The sequence below is a fragment of the Eptatretus burgeri genome, chromosome 6 (assembly GCF_056783735.1).
Source record: "Eptatretus burgeri isolate ZD-2024b chromosome 6, Ebu_testis_v1, whole genome shotgun sequence".
Taxonomy (NCBI): domain Eukaryota; kingdom Metazoa; phylum Chordata; class Myxini; order Myxiniformes; family Myxinidae; genus Eptatretus; species Eptatretus burgeri.
Window position 1 is genome coordinate 50,176,001 of NC_140966.1, and position 19,618 is coordinate 50,195,618.

The 19,618-nt window shown below is 41.3% G+C and overlaps 1 protein-coding gene across 1 annotated transcript in view; it reads left to right on the forward strand.

Moving 5' to 3' along the window:
- LOC147024751 (UDP-N-acetylglucosamine transferase subunit ALG13-like) overlaps positions 1-19,618 on the forward strand; it is a 74,235-nt gene that overhangs the window by 13,666 nt on the left and 40,951 nt on the right. Inside the window, exons 5-8 of the mRNA XM_085887045.1 lie at positions 2,269-2,341; positions 6,065-6,146; positions 8,453-8,606; positions 19,002-19,077. Coding sequence (XP_085743171.1) covers positions 2,269-2,341; positions 6,065-6,146; positions 8,453-8,606; positions 19,002-19,077 — 385 coding nt within the window. The remainder of the gene's footprint in view (positions 1-2,268; positions 2,342-6,064; positions 6,147-8,452; positions 8,607-19,001; positions 19,078-19,618) is intronic.

Consider the following 19,618-nt stretch of genomic DNA (forward strand, 5'->3'; position numbering starts at 1 on the left):
GTGTACCATATCCCTGTGTGTTGTAAGAGGCGACCAGGGTTGGCGTCAGGAAGGGCATCCGGCCATAAAACATTGCCTCAAGAAAAAGCCAAATCCCTGCACAGCAGGGAAAAATGGCTGTAAAAACGGTCATTTTTTTATTTTCTTAAACCATTTAGATAAAGATGCACCTACTTTCAGATTGAGAAATTTCCACCTTGCTGAAGGAGTTCATTTCCTTTGATTGGAATCTTGGGCTGACAGGATGGCCGAAAGGTGCGCACACTCGCCTCTAAGCTGTCTCGCCTTGGTTTGAACCCGACCCAGCTATCAACTGTCATTCTGGTGTTTCACAGGCAGGGTGAATCGGTGTGTGTGCCATCTGTCATATGGATGTTGAACTGCTATCCTGTCTGCCAGCATCCATTGGTGGATGTTAGACCTCGTTGCATCCTTTGCATGGAGTAGGCAAGCTATTTCCAGTACCCTGAACAAATTGCAAATTCCTGCCATAATCGACAGAGGGCATTGCATCAGTGGCACAGCCATGTCCTCAGCCAATGATGCTACCCTGCAGCCTTGTGTTGCAAATTAATAGAGGAATTGCAATCTTGATCAGCTGTCATTTTTGAAATTAAAGACTCAATTTTTTGATGTCATCAAGCATTCTTGCTGTATCGGATACACGACTAGTAATCTAAATGAGATAATTATGAACAATCCTTTTTGTTTTACATTATGAATTTGGTCGAAGTAAATGAATTGCAAAATCTACTGACCTCAACCCCAACCTCCTCATTGTTGTCCTTGCTGACAAATATGGTCAAACTAACAAGGGAGTGCCCACCAAATAGAGTAGCTCGGCCAGATAGATACAGTTAGAGGATCTGATCACTGAAACTGTTTTGGGGTAGTTTCTGATGAGTTGTTGTCGATGGCTTGAAATTAATCCCCCATTAAAGATGAGAAGCTCATTCGTTTTGAGGAGCACCCTGTTAAAGGATATTGGAGAAGAGGTGGGGGTTTGGTGGTGTGTTGGTAGAAGCAGAAGGGAGAGATAATCGGAATCTGAGCCCTTTTAACAAATAGATTTCAGACTCGTCACTTTGTGGAGTTATCAATCATGACACCTGTTGATCAGTGAATGCTCAAATGAAGAACGTATTCAAAAACTTAGCAGTCTTTTGTATCTGAAGAAGCCATTGACATGAAATGTGTGAAACACTTGGTCAGTCTGTTTAGCGTGCAGAAGCTGCTGCCCAGATAACCGCCACAGTTTTAACAAGCAGTGTGAATTGGTGTCAAGGAACCTCCAAGAATGCCAGGCCATCTGCTACTCCAGGCAGTAATTTTTATACGCCTGATATATATATATATATATATATATATATATATATATATATATATATATATATATATATATATATATATATATATATATATATATATATATATATCGGGGCGTATTATGTGATACTGGTCGTCCGTCCGTCCGTCCGTCCGTCCGTCCGTCTGTCTGTCCGTCCGTCCGTTCCTCACTCTAACTCCCAAAGTTTTCAACTTTCACATTTCATATTTGGTACATAGTTACAGACTGTAGAGACGGTGTGTCGCGACGTACGTTCGTCATCTAAAGTGGTTGCCACGGCAACAAGGGTGCTGTTTTCCACGTCGTAGCACAATTCTGTATATACCTTCTTGTTCGGGCGTATATTGTGCTCACTTGCACTCTTAATTTCGCCAGGGCACTGGTGATGGCTCTCCCACTCTTCACAAAGGACACAGTGGGATCTCTCATGTCCACAAACTAATGCTGACAGACAGAATGCCCAGTATAATGTCTATCCAAGGGATGGCACTCCAATTGACTTATCACCCTACAAGCGAAATACCAGGGTGATTGTTTATAGCTGGATTGAGATTCATACCCAGGCTCGGTAGTGCAGAGGTGACGGCATACACCTTAAAAAATAAACGAGCCTTTGCCACCATAGTTTGAAAAATGAATAGACGTGTCTAAAAAAGATCTAATCTCAGGCCAGCCAGATTTTGGTTTTGGCTCACCCCAGGGATGAATGCCTTGCAGAATTTTTTTGGTTTAAAAATAAAAATGCATGTTAGAAAAGGTTGTTTTGTTGTTTTAACCTGATTACCAAGTGCCAAAATGCTTGTCCTTTTGAACCTTGAATGCATGTCCAGTGGTAAATTGACATTGGAAATTATTATTGTTGCTAAATAATTACCGCATTGTAATTTATATATTTTTGTCACCAATAAAACTGTGAGCAGGAGAGACTTTGTTATTTATCGGGAGATTGACCTGCCTCCGACAAACGTCACTCATCATGGCTTCCCAAAAAAGGTTGGTCACAAATGTTCACATTTTGTTCACAATTCTTGTTATTTCCCAATGATCTACCGATATAAAACACAATGTGTTGTGTATGTCCGTCCCTCTTCATAAGGATGACTTCAGCAGGGTTTTCAAGGCCAATCTTTTAACACGACTGTATTCACTGCCGTGTATTTTTCAGTACGAAAAAAAAAAGAACTTGAAAAATATTTTTCATAAGAGTAATTATCTCTTCTTATTGGAATTGTCGACGGTGACTTGCAACTGGGCGTCATGTGCGGTGTACAAAAGTGTTTAAAAATAACAAATACAAGGGGTTGGGAGGTAAAAACTTGTTGCACATGTGATGTGCAACATACGCAGAGTAAAACAAGTGTTCATTTATGTCTGGAGGAGATCTCATAAATGGAGGATAAAAACACATCTGACATGAGGGTAAAGTTTCAGACTTTGGCATGCTCATGAGAGGCTGTATTGTCAAAACGAAATGTCCCAGAAGATAAAGAATATTATCACATTTGTTCAAGTCGTGTTTTAAAATAACACTTTTTTTTTCTTCCTTGTTATGAATTGAAACATCATATCTTTCAGTCTCCTTGAATATATTTCAAATAAAATGACTCCAACCCATCATTTTTTGACGGGCTTTTATGCGAGTGCATTAAATAAAGCTTGTGACATCCATGGATTTGGACAATAGTTAAGAATTTAAGGCGGTCACTTGTAAATGTCTTGTCTGATTATAGTGTGCACGCAGTTTAAATTTCTGTTCTTGCCAATTTCTCTCACTGTTGCTTCCCCAACCTCATGCGTTCATATTTATTCTTCAAGTATCTTCTTTTTGACTGTTTCTTCAAGATGATGAGATAATTCATCACTTAATTGTCCTCTCCTGAAATAAAACAGTCCTCCTCCCTCTCCCTCTCCCTCCAAGTATCATCTCCAAACTTCAAAGACATAATTCACAATGTCTGATAATTTACTTATGGGATCTAAATTTACTTGCAACTGCTTCATTTATTTATTCTGTTTGGCCCATCTTAATGCAGACTTTTTTCAGTGTCATTCACCGTGCCAAACATGACATTCGGGTGGGTGGTGCTTATGCCCAACCCTCATGGGATTTACCATGCTCACGTGAAGTGCAAAGTGTGGTTATGCACTTGCTTCATGTTTGTGTTTGTATGTATGTTTCCATCCAACTTGTCAGTTTCTGATTGAGGAGAAACTTATTCAAAAGCTTGGTGTGGGCTTAACGATTAAGGTGACTGCCTTAAGATCTTAGGGGCTTGAGTTCAAGCCCCCGTCATCCTTCCTCGGTCAGCAAAATGAGTAGCAGCCTACCAGAAATGGGGCACTGCATCAGCGGCACAGCTGTGCTCCCAGTAATGATGTAATGCCACCAGCAGCCATAGGCTGCATACAAAATAATCAGTCAGACCCTCACATTCGTTGGGGTGGTGGGACGGGGGTACACATCTGAAAAATGCTGCCAATGTTGGGGCATTGCTTCAATGGGGAAAAGGGGGATAGGTTCTCGGCGGTTCGTGATTCTTTATGGAAAATCAAAAATCACACAAAAAAAACACAAGTACGTGAAGCATCGGGCTGCAAATGTCATATATTGTTTCAATGGGAAAAATGGGGGATTGGTTCCTGGCGGATCGTGATTTTTACTGACGAAATCTAAAGATTTTGTAAGTATATTGATGACTTCCGTCCTGTGTTTGTTTGTTTGTGTGTGTGTTTGTTTGTAGGCATGATAATTCGAGAACGGAACAAGCTACCAATGTCAAATTACACCACGTGATTCAGGAGGGTGATGGCTAGCGCTGATTAGATTTTGGTCAAAATCGGTCAAAGGTCAAGGTCACAGTGAGGTCAAACATCCAAAACATTCGATTTTTGATGGTTTGGTACAGAATCATAGTAGAAACTTCTGGTTTGCGTCGCTACCTTCTCTAGAGACAGCTTTTATAAGACAAGGTCAGAGGTCAAGTTGACGAATTTGGAAGTACCAGTCTCTGACTGTTTAAATGTTTTTACTTTTGGTGAATTTAAATTTTTTTTCCAACACAAATGCACATCATTAAAGTTTCATTAAAAATGCTTACAAATAAAATCACAGCAGCAAGTACTCTTTCCAGTTTTTATTGAAGCTGTGATGCAGTATGATATTTTTGATTATGATTTAATATCCAGTGAACTCGGTGGAGTCCTCTAAAGAGGATGCAGGCAAGGATGCTGGTGCGTCGTGCACCAAAGGGGATGCAGGTGGGGGTGCTGAAAGTGTGGAGGTGTGGGGGCGAAAAAAAATAAAAAGGGTGATGGCGAGCTGCTTTGGTGAGTACTGCAGTGTTCCGTGCAGCTCTTTGTGCGGCAGCAAAACTTCATCCAACCTTCTCTTGAACCGGAGCGACCACTCCATTACTGTGTTTATTCATGTGGCTCGTGGTCGATGGTTGGTTCAAGCTGTTTTGTGTTTCCGTATGGCTCATGGAAGATAGTTTTCGAACTGTTTTTCATGACGAGTGGGAATTTTTTTGTGCCCGCAAAAAAAAAAACAACCTTCGAATATGTGGAGCACAGGACTGCGGATGTCGAAGCAGATTGCATTTTGTTAGCCGTGAATACATGGAGTCCGTAAATAGTGTAAACGCAAATGTCCGGTTCCGGCTGTACTTTAATATTTTGTTTTTCATAACTTTTAGTCATGAAAATAAATGGCACAAACGTGTTAAATAAGGGTGCATTTTGGACACATTTTACAGCTGAAATCCCTCGCTCTATTTTCCCCATTGCCCCATAAGTTTGTGGATTTGCAGTTCACAGGGATTTTCAAGAACAAAACCCTGGCAAGACCCTTCTGTATGTACTTGAATCTTGGGTATGGTGTTCCATGAACTCTCTCGTGGTAGTTATAGTAGTAGTAGTAGGTAGTAGTAGTCAGTGGTGTGGGATCGTGGTCGATTTGTGCACGAATCATCAATTTTCTGTCATTCTGTTGGGGAAGGGTACTTGCAGGGATGAATGCCCCGGGTAACCATCGGAGGATTGTCTGCTATCCTGATTGTCACAGCCTGAATCTTATCAAAAGGTGGCTTCTTTGGCCCTCCTCGTCCTATTCAATAACCCCATCCATCATTGATAGGTTTTTCCGTTCGTTTTGAGTATTTCTTGAGACAAAGCATTTTTTTTTAATCTATGTTTGATTATTTTTCTTCCGCACCACATTATGTATTGCTTTTCTTGGCATTTAGATCTGAGCAGGTAATGTGAAAGTTTAAAATCCCATTCGACTATTTGGCTCGGCAAGTATTATTCTCGTAATACATGGTAAAGTACGCGTCTTCTGATGTCGTTTTCTGTAATGCACGTGTGAGCTATTCATCGAGTTTGAAATGCTTCAAAAAATTTTTAGAACAAATTTCCAGAAATAATGGAAGTACAATAGAGCTGCTGCCTGTTGTTGGCATGAAGAAAATGTGGTTATTTTTCGTGTTTTGGAACCATTTTCTCAGCACACGTGGTCAATTATTAATACGCATACTTTCAAGAATTAACATCTCTGCGTTGTGAATCTGTTTCAATCACTTGAGCGACCTACACATGGGAGATTTCTGTTTCCCCATGTCAGTCTTCCAAGTTGCAAAATGTATTGCACCTCTTCTCCTTTAACTTCCTTTCTCATTGGTGCTTTTCTGCCTTCTTTGTTTTCTTATTGTTTTGCAGATTAACCTGTTGTTTTCTCAAGGAAACCATTATGACAATGTATACACCAAATCCTTTGAGGAATCTTCAGCATTCTGTCAATGTGAGTTTGGTTGAAGCAGGAAGTCATTTTGGTCCTGAATAAAGCTTTAGCCTTGGCCTGTTTTTTTTTTTTTTAATCTTTTCCACTAAAGGTGGACGTAAGTTACATATTTACTCATTTATCTGCCTATGAGCAGGATGTCTCAAAAAGTTATGGACGGATTCGGATGAATCTTGGCGGACAGGTTGTTGTGTGTAACAAGGGTGAATTGATTACATTTTGTTGAAGACCCGGAAGCGGATTGCGATAAATTTTTTTGCAATTCTTCACCATTGAGGTATCGTGCCAAAAACGATATCCGGTGTTACACAATATCTCAAAAATTTGTGGATGGGTTTTGACAAAAGTTGGTGGATGAGTTTGGTCGGTGACAAGAACAAGCCGATCCGATTTTGGTGTGTGGCGAGGACGAATGGTTCGGATGCAGATCCGGCTTATCAGTGGGATACAAAATGTAAACTGTTCAGCCTGCCGGAGGTATGTGCTTTTCCGTGTGCCGTTTGAGTTTACAATTGTGGTTGTTCTGCTGGTGAAGGTTTCAAGACCATATGTAGGTCATTAAGAGTGAGTGGTGAATGCTGTTTCTCTGAGAACAATAGATTTGGCGGTGCCCGTCTATTAGCATTGGTACCAATAGAAAACTCAAGCTACATACTGTACCAGTCAAAAGTTTTAGAACTTACTGAAATTTAAGCAGTTCAAGTCCAGTGAATCACCTGAAATGGTACAAAGCGAAGCGGTAAACTGCCAGAGGTTAAAAAAAAAGTTTAGGTTACCAAAAATGAAAAAAATGTAAATTTCAGAGTTGTTAAAAAGGCCCTTTTCAGGGAACAAGTAATGGGTTAGCAACTTCAGCTGTTCTGCAGCAATGGAGGTAAATTAAGCCTTGAAAGTTGATGCCAGCAATTCCTACAGGTGTCCCAACTTTTGTTGATTTGTTACAAACCCTCTATCTGTATAAAAGCAGTGTTGGAACAGACTGTTGCTACACCCTCTGAGGCATTATTTGGACAATATTGCACTGGAGGAAGCAGTATATTGTTGTCATAATGGCGAGAAAAAGGCAATTAACAAAGAAAGACAGACAGACCATTCTAACCCTTAAAAGTGTAGGTCTTTCCTTCAGAGAAATTGCAAAGAAAGTTCAGGTGTCAGTGAGTACAGTTTCCCACACCATCAAAAGGCACTTGGAAACTGGAGGAAACTCTGACAGGAAGAGGTGTGGCAGACCCAAAGCCACAACACAATCAGAAGACAAGTTTCTGAGAGTCAACAGCTTGTGTGATTGGCGGTTCACGGGACAGCAGCTTCAAGCACAGCTTAACACTGGTCGAAGTAAGGAAGTCTCATGTTCAACTGTGAAGAGAAGACTTGGAGCTGCAGGTTTGACAGGTCGAGTGGCAGTAAGAAAGCCATTGGTAAGATGGCAAAATAAGAAAAAGAGGCTTGCCTGGGCCATGAAGCACCGCCAGTGGACTACTGAAAACTGGAAGAAGGTCGAATGGACCGATGAATCAAAATTATTAATCTTTGGTTAATCACGCAGGGTTGTTGTACACCGTTGAGTTGGCGAAAGGATGGTTCCTCAGTGTGTGTGACACCAACTGTCAAACATGTAGGAGGAAGCGTGATGATCTGGGGCTCTTTTGCTGGATCCAGAGTCAGCGACTTGCACAGAGTGACTGGCACCCTGAATCAAAAGGACTACCGCCACATTTTGCAGCGCCATGCAATACCCCTGGTCTACGCCTAGTTGGTCAGGGGATCATGCTGCAGTAAGATAACGACTAAAAACTTACCTCCAGGTTATGTGAGAACTACCGAAGAAGAAAAGAACAAGAAGACTGTAGGCTTCAAATCATGGAATGGCCAGCACAGTCTCCAGACTTAAACCCCATCGAGCTGGTCTGGGATGAACTGGACAGAAGGGTGAAAGCAAAGCAACCGACAAGTGGAACACATTTGTGGGAACTTCTGCAACAGTGTTGGGAAGAACTTTCCGAACAATATTTGATTTCCATTGTAGAAAGAATGCCATGAGTATGTTCGGCTGTTATATCTGCAAAAGGTGGAGCTACTTTGATGAGTCAAAAATTTAGATTAAATTTTGTTCAACAAAACGATTCCATGATTCATTTTTTATCTGTAATTGTTTATTTGTTCTGTGCTTTAATTTCAGAGTACATTGAAACATTGAACTGCTTAAATTTCAGTAAAAACTGGAAAAATGGGGGTGTTCTAAAACTTTTGACCGTTAGTGTAGCTACAGTAATATCATCCTTGTGCATTTGTGTTTGACTTTGCAGCACTGATATACGAGATGCTTTACCACTCTGTCTTTAAAATTCCAATGGAGGAAATTACTTCTGCGGTCGAATTATTTCGCACCTATGTGCGGAAGAACAAGGTGAAGGAGTCCTCGGTCATGACTTTTGATGAAGCTCCAAATGAAGCTTTGAGGTGGGTAGCAAGCCTTGGCTTGACAAAGAACACTTGTGTTTTATAATTCCTTTGAAATTTGGTCATAGTTGGAAAATGATCGTTATTTATTTCTGTACTGCAATCGTGTTCATCCTGCAAAACTTCAGGATGGCATTGTAATTGAGCAATAAACTTGCAAAGGCTTATCTCTGTTTGACGGCAGCCAAGTTATCTCAGCTGTTGTCACAATCAGTTTAACCGGAAGAATCTGTCTAAAAATAGAGGAATGCTGGATTCTTCTGTAATCTCATTTTCTTTCATGGTCGTCTCTCACCTGTTCCTGCTTCTTCAGATCACACCTCCACACCCACCCACGTTTACTCTGCCCAAGTCTCCACTGAAATGTCCCTGTGCTCCTCATTGACCTATGGCTAAGTCCACTCGCAATAGTGGCCAACATTTCAATCTCATCAATCTCTCCTTCCAAGTCACTGCTTTAATTGCATATGTTGTCATCCTAACTGATGCCTTACTTTCACAGTCCATATATCAGGCGTGCTCATCTCCTTCCTTGGCTATTCCTTGGAATGATTGGACGGATGCAATGCTCTTGCTGGTGGAAGTATTGTGCTCTGTTCGGAGCTCTCTGCCCTCCCTTGTCCCACCCACCTCTGTGGATACTGTCTTGGTTTATGGCCCAGTACGCAGCAATGTGTTGTTTATCTACATGGTCACTGCTCTTTCACCAAATTTAATGATTGTATACATGAGACCTCTCTGCAAGCTTCAACCTCCTCTCTTTTCTTAATCTATCGAGCTCAACTGCCGGCAGTAATTCCAGCTTGCTTGCCTTTGTTTTTTTGTTTTTTTCTCCCACTGTCTATGGTGTTGCAGACGAGTCATTTCGTTTCGTCTTTGGACTTGTTGCCAAATTGGATTTTAGCTCTTCCACGAGTCTCGATTTGGTATACAAAAAATAAATAATAAAAAATAGTTCCTCACCCATATTTCCTCAAATTCAAGGATGATGTGAACTTTTGATTTGAGAATATAACAAAGTAACAATACTTCTTGAAAAAGTTCCTGAAAAATCTTCCATTTCTCAAGCTGTTCCCCTGATCCCCTGATACTTGTACACAGTGCACACTTGTCCTATTGATGTGGTCACACCTTGATCCAATTGCCATATAAATCCCTGTCATGCCCATCTTGTCCAAAAACTGCAGTGTCCAAAATGAAAGCCCCTGTTGTCCATCTTGTTTACCCTGTGTACCCTGCCTCATCCCTCTCCCTTCCACAGACGTCCTAATGTCTCTGTTCCCCACTGTTTTGTCCTTCCCTCTCCTGCCCTCTTCTCTCCTGGTCCCATTCTTGTATGTTCTGTGTTCGCTCTCATGTGAGCCTCGACATTAGGGTGTTCCACTTTTGCAAAAGTAGTTGCTGGAATGAAGCACTATGTGCCTATCGATTCCACTAGTGAAGTTAGGTGATCGACCAAAGTTTGAAAATCTTCCCGCCTTTTTTGACCGTGGGCTGGCATTTTGAAATTTCAGGGAAAATCCATATTTTTGGAAATAATATTGATTTTTGAATATTTTTAAAAATATATTTCTCTGTGTTTAGATGGCCAAATGCACTTCAGTAGGCACCAGTATGATAGTAAGTACCCTTAAATATTATTCACAAACTTGTCCCGACATTTTGAGAAGGGGTTGACATTTTGGAAATTCAGTGAAAATCGTATATTTTGTGTTTATCTAATGAAAAATTAAAAATATATATATTTGTGTACTTGCAGATAAATCTTGACTGACCAATGGTCAGGGCTCCTGTGGCTATGTGGGACAAGTTCGCTAGTTACAGGAAATTTTGCGAAAGTGCTAATTCTTTGCATGTCGTAAATGATCTCGCTGAAAGAGGAATTAAGCTGGTGTCTGACTTTATTCATATGTGCAATGATGAGAAACAACGTCAAGCATTGCTACAGTGCGTGGAAGAGCACAGGAAGCTTTACCCAGACTATACAAAACAAACGCTATGTTCTCTATAAGATATCTGTGGTTGCTTATTTGCTAGATTGTTATGTTGTCATATATGAAAACCATGTCGCTTAAAACATATTTGGTTGTTCTCATAATTAATTGATCATGCTCTCATTTGTCATTAATAATGTCTTTACGAAAACGCTACTACTGATATTCTGTAAATGCCTAACAATGTGCCATGCAATAATTGCCAAAATATGGGATTTTCAGTGAAATTCCAAAATGACAACCCCTTCTCAAAATGTTGGGACAAATTGTGAATAATATTTACGGTTACTTACTATCATACTGGTGCCTACTGAAGTGCATTCGGCCATCTAAACACAGAGAAATGTATTTTTTTTTAAATATTCAAAAATCAATATTATTTCCAAATATTTGGATTTTTCCTGGAATTTCAAAATGCCGGCCCGTGATCAAAAAATGCGGGAAAATTTTCAAACTTTGGTCGATCACCTAACTTCACTCATGGAATCGATAGGCACATAGTGCTTCATTCCAGCAACTACTTTTGCAAAAGTGGAACACCCTCCTCGACATTGTCTACAAAAAAAATTAATCTCCGGGATGAATGGGTGCTTTATTGATGTTCAGCATCCAGAAAATATTTCACTGCATAAAGTTTCGGGCTGATAATTTACACTTTCTTAAAAAAAAATACCTGTAAATATGTAAATGTAAAAAAAAAAATGTAAAATGCTTTTCATCAATAAAATAATTTACATGAAATAATTTTCATAAAATATAACCTCAACTGGTTGAATTTAATCCTGATTTCGAGTCATGATAAACAGGCAAAAAGTATTTTCGACATCGTTTTTAAGCTTGTAATGTTTCAATGAAATATTATTAAATACATGTAATTTGCATAAATTAGCATAATAATACATGAAGGCATGATTTGAGTGTCACATGTCCAAAAAAAATTAATGCTACTGTCTGTCTTACAAGCACCTGGAGAAAGTTTGGTGCTTTTGGCTGCTCTGTCCCCATAATTTGAAAATATGGGTCCTCAGCTGCCTGATTAAGATGTACATATTGTCATGCCCAGCAGGTTTAGCCACTACCTGGATGGATGGTCAAACGGTTCACCTTTGGAGGCCCACAGCCGACACTCCCGGAGATTAAGGCGCATGTGGGAAAGAAACGCCAAGCGCTTCACCAGGGTGGTAGCATGCATGGTACAGGGGTTTTACTCTCGAACCCACAACAGATGCATGGACACAAGCAACTAAAATAAAATAAAATGGATAAATTAATGACAGTAATCAAACATGAACAATGATGATAATTCAAATTGTAATTGTGAAAGAAAAGCGTGAGGTTATCTAAATAAAATTTTGAGGCGCCTCCACACTTAAACACACACACACACACACACACACACACACACACACACACACACACACACACACACACACACACACACACACACACACACACACACACACACACACACACACACACACACGGCCATATAAAATAAAGAAATCCCTTTTTGTTCCTTCACTTAGTTGGGTCCAGGCGATCTTTTAGGACTTGACGATTGAACTGCGTCGTCGGCGTGTGGGTAACCGCACCCCAAACATGGCGCCGAGCAATTAGTGAGGAAATATTTGACATCAGAGCTCCCGAACCGCGGTGTTGCTTCTTTGTCGACCACACCTCCCGATCCCGCTTTCTCCGCACTCTTGCCAAGATGCGCTCTGGTTTCTCTGACCGCCTCCCTTACACCAAACTCTCCTCATGCGTTTGCATCTCGCTGCTTCCCTGTACTCTGACAAACGTGCCTTCTTATGTGCTCTTCTTCTTCCTACTCACGTCACGCTCATCAATCATCGGCCTTGTTGGCGTGACTTCGCCCGCCGTCACCCTTTGAGGCAGGGCTTCTTCCTACTTGGTCATGCAGCTTGGTTGTCATGGCCGTTGCTGTTACAAAAACGAAATTCTATCGTTGCTGGTTTGCAATACATAAACATAGGGAAAAGTCACGGGGTGGGGGTCAGGGGGCGATTACATATGGGGGAAAATTATCCTTCATCCCTATCTAATTAACACCGCACTACACCCCTCCCCCGCCCCCTCCCCTGTGTGGTGACAAGTTACACTTAAGCTCACAGTTCCCCTACTTTGTTTACATCGAGATGTCTCCTACATGTCCACGGGCCAAACAACTCTATACGATTCTATCTGTCCTCTGAAATTCTTCACTCTACCCCACAAACATAACATGTAGGACTGTGCATTATTGATTCACCCACATTCAATCATTTGCACATAAATATAAATGATTAACTCTTCAGACAGAGGAAAAAAGGTGCAAAAATGGATCCCCTTAACTGCAGCCCAATTAGCTTTACTATACTTCCAATAATCAGCAAGGTCATGGAATCCATCACATTTGACATAAAATCATTCCTTTCCTCCAACAGCCTCATCTCAGATCATCAATTTAGATTCAGACCTGCTCACTGTACCCTGAACAGGCTGATTCTACTCTCCCAACAATGATGGAGGCCATCATTATCAGACACGAGATCAGGACCATTTCTTTGGACATATCTTGAGCTTTTGATACAATCTAGCACCCTGCCTTGCTCTCCAAACTGTCTGCCTTTGGATTTCAAGGCCAAATCCACTCTTGGATGACCGACTTCCTCCCCTCTTGTCGTCAATGTGTGGTTCTCAATGGAACCCTTTCATCTCCTCTCCCTGTCAAGCCTGGAGTACCCCAATGCGGTGTTCGTGGCCCCATATTATTCCGAATCTTCATCGGTGATCTCACTAACTCTGGGAAATCCTCTTTATTTCTTTGCTGACGACTCCACTTTCTACCCGATATCTCTCATCCTTCTGACAGGCAGCAGCCTCTCCCCTCTCCTCAGACGTTGACAATATCAATCTGGTCAAACACAATTTTGCCTTTGCATTCCTATTGTCCACCTTTTGCATTCTCCCTTATCCTTCGTTACTTACAGAGACACGACAGAAGTAAATAGACATCATGATTTTAAAAGAATTTATTTATTGAACATTTGAAGTATATTTGATCCATTTTAATTCATACATGAGTATTTTGTGGACTTGCCATTTGCAGATTTCAATACGTTTACTCTTTCAAGCATAGAACTAACGAGTTCTGAAATTTTCTCCTTGTGGGATTTCTGCCCAGGCTTCACACAAACGGGTTTGCAAGTCTGTCCATGATGTTTGTTTCCTGGACTTTTTCCGCACAGCTCGATCCAATATGGCCCAGAAGTGTTCAATGGGATTCATGTCAGGAGACTGACTTGGCCATGGAAGTCACTTGATCCCATTAATGTTATGCCATTCTTTGGTCTTTTTTGGAGGGTGTCATGTAGCTCCATCTTCCATGAACAGGGTTTTTTGACCACCGGAGAAGCCAGGGAGACGTCCATCCTCAAGGATAGAGATGATGTTGCCAACACACTCCACATGCTCTGACCGACCAGCGCTCCAGATTGCTCCCACACCATCACTAAAAAAACCCACCGTGTTTGACAGTTGGCTGCAATCGGTTCAAGGAGAACTCTTGACTGGGAAGTCTCCGGAACCATACGTTTCCACTTTCAGAAAATTGAGCAAATTGGGTCTCATCTACCCACCTCTTTCTCCTTTGAATGTTGGCTGGTCTAAGATGAGGTTTTCTCCGTGCTGCTCTCCCATAGTCGCCCAGTTGATGAAGGTACCGCACAGCAGTTCTTGAGCTAACTTGGACATTCTCTGCAACCTCTACTGCCTTGCATCGGGGAGTTTTATCGATGGACCGCTTGACAGCTCGAAGACACCTTTCTGAGGGCCCAGATCGACCAGAACGGGAAGCTGTGTGGACTCCTTGCCTTCGCTGGTGAATTGCACAATCACCCGATTGACCGTAGAAAGCGGAATGCCAAGGTTCTGGGCTATCTGATTCTGGCCGACTCCACCTTCCGATTGGCCAATAATTCGTCCTCTTTAAAAATCGCAAAGCTCGTGTGCTCCCTGGGTTCGAGGCATAGTTAAATTGTCATACAAGACCCAGGAACTTGTGTCTGCAAGTAAATAGTTGAATATTAGTACAAATAGCTGAGTAAAACGTGATAAATGCAGATGAAATTAATAAATTTAAAGTGTCTATTTCCTTGTGTCATGTATCTGTTCATCCCTTGTTTGTCCATTTCCATCTACTTTCTCCTTCTGCTCTGCTGCTGTTTCCCCTTTCTCCTGCTGTTCGCTTTATGTTGTCTTGATTTGTTCTGTGAAATTGCTCTTTATGTAAAAAAAAATTAGAAAATACAATAATTTTTTTTAATAATGCCCCACCATTCGCGGGATTTTTCAGGAATGTATCCCTCGCGAATAGCAGCGTCCGACAGTGTATATGCAGTGCCTTCAGCAAGTATTCACACCCGTCGACTTTTCACATTTTGATGTCACAGCCTGAATTTAAAATGGATTGAATTAAAAATAAGAGTCACCAATCAACACAAAGTACCTCATATGACAAAGTGAAAACATGTTTTTGGAAATTTCTACGTGTCTATTGAAAATGAAACACAGAAATATCTGATTACCTCTGCCACCGAAGGTGGAAGAAGTTTATGTTTTCACTCCTGTCTGTCTGTGTGTGCAGGATATATCAAAAAAAATTGTGGACAGATTTCGATGAAACTTGGTGGACACACCCAACGATGTGACAAGGATGAACTTATTAGATTTTGGTGAAGATGCGAGAACGATGAAATTTTTACAGTGATTTTTCACCATTGAGAGAATGGGCCAAAAACAGTATATCGCATGATATCTCAAAAATGTATTGGGCCAGATATGTTCTCATCCATCAGGCATTGTGTGGCTCCACTGAGCGCGCGCCCTTCTGGTTTACATCAGTATTCAGCGCCCTGAGTCAATACTTTTAAAAAGCGCCTTTGGCAGTGATTACAGCTTCGAGTCTTCTTGAATATGTCTGTATCAGCTTTGCACATCTGGATTTGGGGATGAGCTCCCATTTCTTCCTTGCTGAATTGCTCAAGCTCTGTCAAGTTAGATAGGAAGTGTCAGTGAACAGCAATCTTTAAGTCTTTCCATAGATTCTCAATAGGATTCAAGTCTGGGCTTTGGCTGGGCCACTCAAAGACTTTCACATTGTTGTTCTGAAGCCATTCCAGTGTTTCTTTGTCTGTATGCTTGGGGTCATTGTCCTGTTGGAATGTAAATCTTCGCCGCAGTCAAAGGTGTTTTGCACGATGAAGCAGGTTCTCCTCAAGGATTTTCCTTTATTTGCTCCATTCATTGTTCCCTCGATCCTTTCAAGTCTCCCAGTCCCTGCCGCTGAAAAGCATCCCCATAACATGATGCTGCCAACACCATGCTTCACTGTCGGGATGGTGTTCGATGGGTGATGAGCTGTGCTGTATTTCTGCCAGACGTTGCGCTTTGAATTCATTTCAGTGTTCAATTTTCGTCTCATCAGACCACATCATCTGCCTCATGCTTTTTGCCTTTCATTTGACTTTTTTGCATACTCCAAGCATGCTGTCATGTACCTGTTTCACAGGAGTTGCTTCAATCTGGCCACTCTTCCATAGGGAATAGATTTCGGAAGGGCTACAGAGACTGCTGTCCTTCCAGCAGGTTCTCCCATCTCAGCTAAGGTGCTCTGCAGTTCTGTCAGAGTGGTCATTGGGGTCTTTGTCACTTTCCTGACCAAGGTCCTTCTTGCCCGGTTGCTTAGTTTGATGAGATGGCCAGCTCTTAGAGTCTGGGTAGTTTCGTATTCTTTCCATTTTCTAATGATGGAGCTCACTGTCCTCTTGGGAACTTTTTCAACACTCCAGAAATTTTCTACCCTTCCCCAGATCGATGCCTCCTCACAATTATATCTCAGTTCTATGGATAGTTCCTTGGACTTCATGGTGGAGTTTATGCTCTGCCATACACTGCCAACTGTGGGACCTGATATAGAAAGGTGTTTCTTTCTCAGTTATGTCCAATATATTGAATTTGCCACAGGTTGACTCCAATCAAGTTGCAGAGATATCTCAAGGATGATCAAAGGAAATTGGATGCACTTGAGCTCAATTTGGAGTGTCAAAGCAAAGGTGTTGAATACTTAGGGAATCCAAGGCCAAATCATACTATCAGAAGGGTTATACTCTTGTCCTGATTGGGTTTCAAGACATTTCAGCTTTTCACTTTTAATTAATTAAAAAAAATTCTACAGTTTTTTTTCCACTTTCACGTTATGGGGATTCTGTGTAAACGAGTGAGAAAAAAAAATCTCAATTTAATCCATTTTAAATTCAGGCTGAAACACAATGTGACGGAAGTCAAGGGGTGTGAATACTTTCTGAAGGCACAGTACATTTCTACATATATATTAGCAGGGGTCCCAACTTTGACAGGCAATGCTGGTCCCCCTCCTGTCCCTCCCCCTGCATCCTCCTGCCCCACCCCTCCATCCAGACTCCAACCCCAACCCCACCCATTCCCCTGCCTCTTCCTAACCCCTCTCTCTCTGAAATCCCAGCCTTCCCCTTCTTCCCTTGATTTCGTGGAGGTTGGCTTTGGGGCTTCCCACTCTGGGAATGTGTTCAGTGTAAAATACAAGTTATCTCCACAGCGACTTGTTATACCCTCTGCCACCACCACCGGGTCGCGCGACATGATGCATGTTTACGTGGAGAATTTTCGTCGACTTTTTCTTTCCCTCCTCCCCCCCCCCCCCGTCTCTCCTGAACCTCCGTGACGACAGACCAAGTCACCCATGTTCCCCACGAGTTCCAACTTGGTCCATGTACCAGGTTTGGTGGCAATTGGCCCAGTAGTTTTGGTTTGATTGGTGACCACATACACACACACACACACACACACACACACACACACACACACACACACACACACACACACACACACACACACACACACACACACACACACACACACACACACACACACACACACACACACACACACACACACACACACACACACTTACTTATTAGATGTATGCATACTAATTGTCAGTGTTTCCTCCACAAATCCAAAACTGAAACCTTATGGCCTGAAGCTTTGCATGTGTACTATGGGACCTCCAAGGTCATGCATGAATGAAAATTTGTTGTTTTACGCTGAAACAAATGGGGCCATTTATTTATTTTAACCACCAGTACCAGTCTGGGGAACAGCCCTGAGTACAACCACTAAATTTTAATTCTGTCGAGTGGTTTGAGAGTGCAGAAGACAGATGGAGACACAGTTGGCTCGCTTTGTATAATAGATACCAATATTATATATTTTTTGTGGGTATGTTGGCTGAGTCCCCCAACCTTTGACCCTGAAGTTCACGATATCTGGATAACTCTGAAAATAACCAGGGGGATGTTGTGATCTGCTCTGTCTGTCTTTGTGTGTCCGTGTCCGTCACGCTGTCTTCTAATTATTTCGGCAGAAATTCACCAAACTTGGTTATGATCACCAATGGCTCAAAGGTGCAAGAGCAGTATCATTTTTGGCTTCCCCCCTATGGTGGGGTCAGAAGGTCAAATTTCAAAAAATGCAATGACTGGCACGTTTTTAAACATTATTAAATGAAACTTTGGAGATGCAAATCAACATTGAGGGACGCATGAAATCTGTAATGATTTAAAAAAAAATTCACTTGCAGTTCATGCTCCTGGTCTAGGGGGTGGGGACTTGTGGCTGCAGTGGTCAAAATGGGGAAAAAAATTTAAAGTCAATATTTGATATTGTCATTCATGGAACCTTCTGTCATTTAAACTTTGCTTTGGCGGGAAGCGTGGGGATTTGCAATGGCACGCCATCGACTTCGCTGTCGTTGTATTTATATAGCGCCTTTTGCCAATGGATACAAGGCACTCGTTTTCAGGTTATTCACCTTGTCACTCGTAATGGCAGCAATCAAATGATGAGTGTGTTATCACGATACATCTTATGCCATGTTGAGAACTCTTGTCTACTGACCCATTAATCATTTAATACTGTTTAACTGAAGCTTCTACTGGAAACTCAATATGCAGAAGACATGAGAGGAGTTGTAATCCAAAAAGGTCTCGATTAAATAACCGTAAACATTTTGCTTCACTTGTTTTTGGAATTTGGCTTTATGGCCCACAGGCTTACTGTTTGAAAGATATGGAATATTTAGGGTTTTCTTGGTTCTGGATGAGACTGTTAGCTTAAAATTAAATTTTGAAGGATTGCATCATTTTGGGTCTCATGATGGCATCATACCAGTGCATTTCTCAATACATCCACTTGATGGTTGTTTTAGCGGTTTGACGTCTGTTTTCAATTTTGTACTTTAAAAGAAAGCTCGTGGTCATCCCCTGACAAGTCTGTCTTATCTATTTTAAACTGTATTTCCCAGCAAAACTGAATGTGGAACTGGAGATGTGGAGACTTGCAGTCAGGATAAGTTCAAAGTTAAATTGGAGAAAAACAAGGTGAGGGTTCTTATTTTATTGCTTTGTGTGTGTGTGTGTGTGTGTGTGTGTGTGTGTGTGTGTGTGTGTGTGTGTGTGTGTGTGTGTGTGTGTGTGTGTGTGTGTGTGTGTGTTTTTATTGAACATTTTGATTCATCACCCTGGTAAGCCGTCCTTTCACTGCATATAATGTCAAATAAAGTTTGGTCTTTGTCTTCTTTTGTCACTTTACACGGTGGATGCTTTAATTTGAATACCTCACAATTCAAATGCAATAATTAATATTGTGGCAATGTTTTGGTTGTATAACGTATGCTGAAGAACATCAAGCGTCAATAGAAATGTGCATGAATTTTCTCAGGCTACATTACTGTTCATTCAAATTGGGTTCGTGGACTTAAACTTCAGTGACTGATAACGACGGACATACGAATACACAATCGAAAATTGTAAAATGAAAAATAATTACGTGGATAAATTATGCCAATAGATTTTTAAAATGTCAGTCGAGTTATTGGGGATGATTCGAATCAAGACATGTCTGCTAAGAGTCATGTTCCAA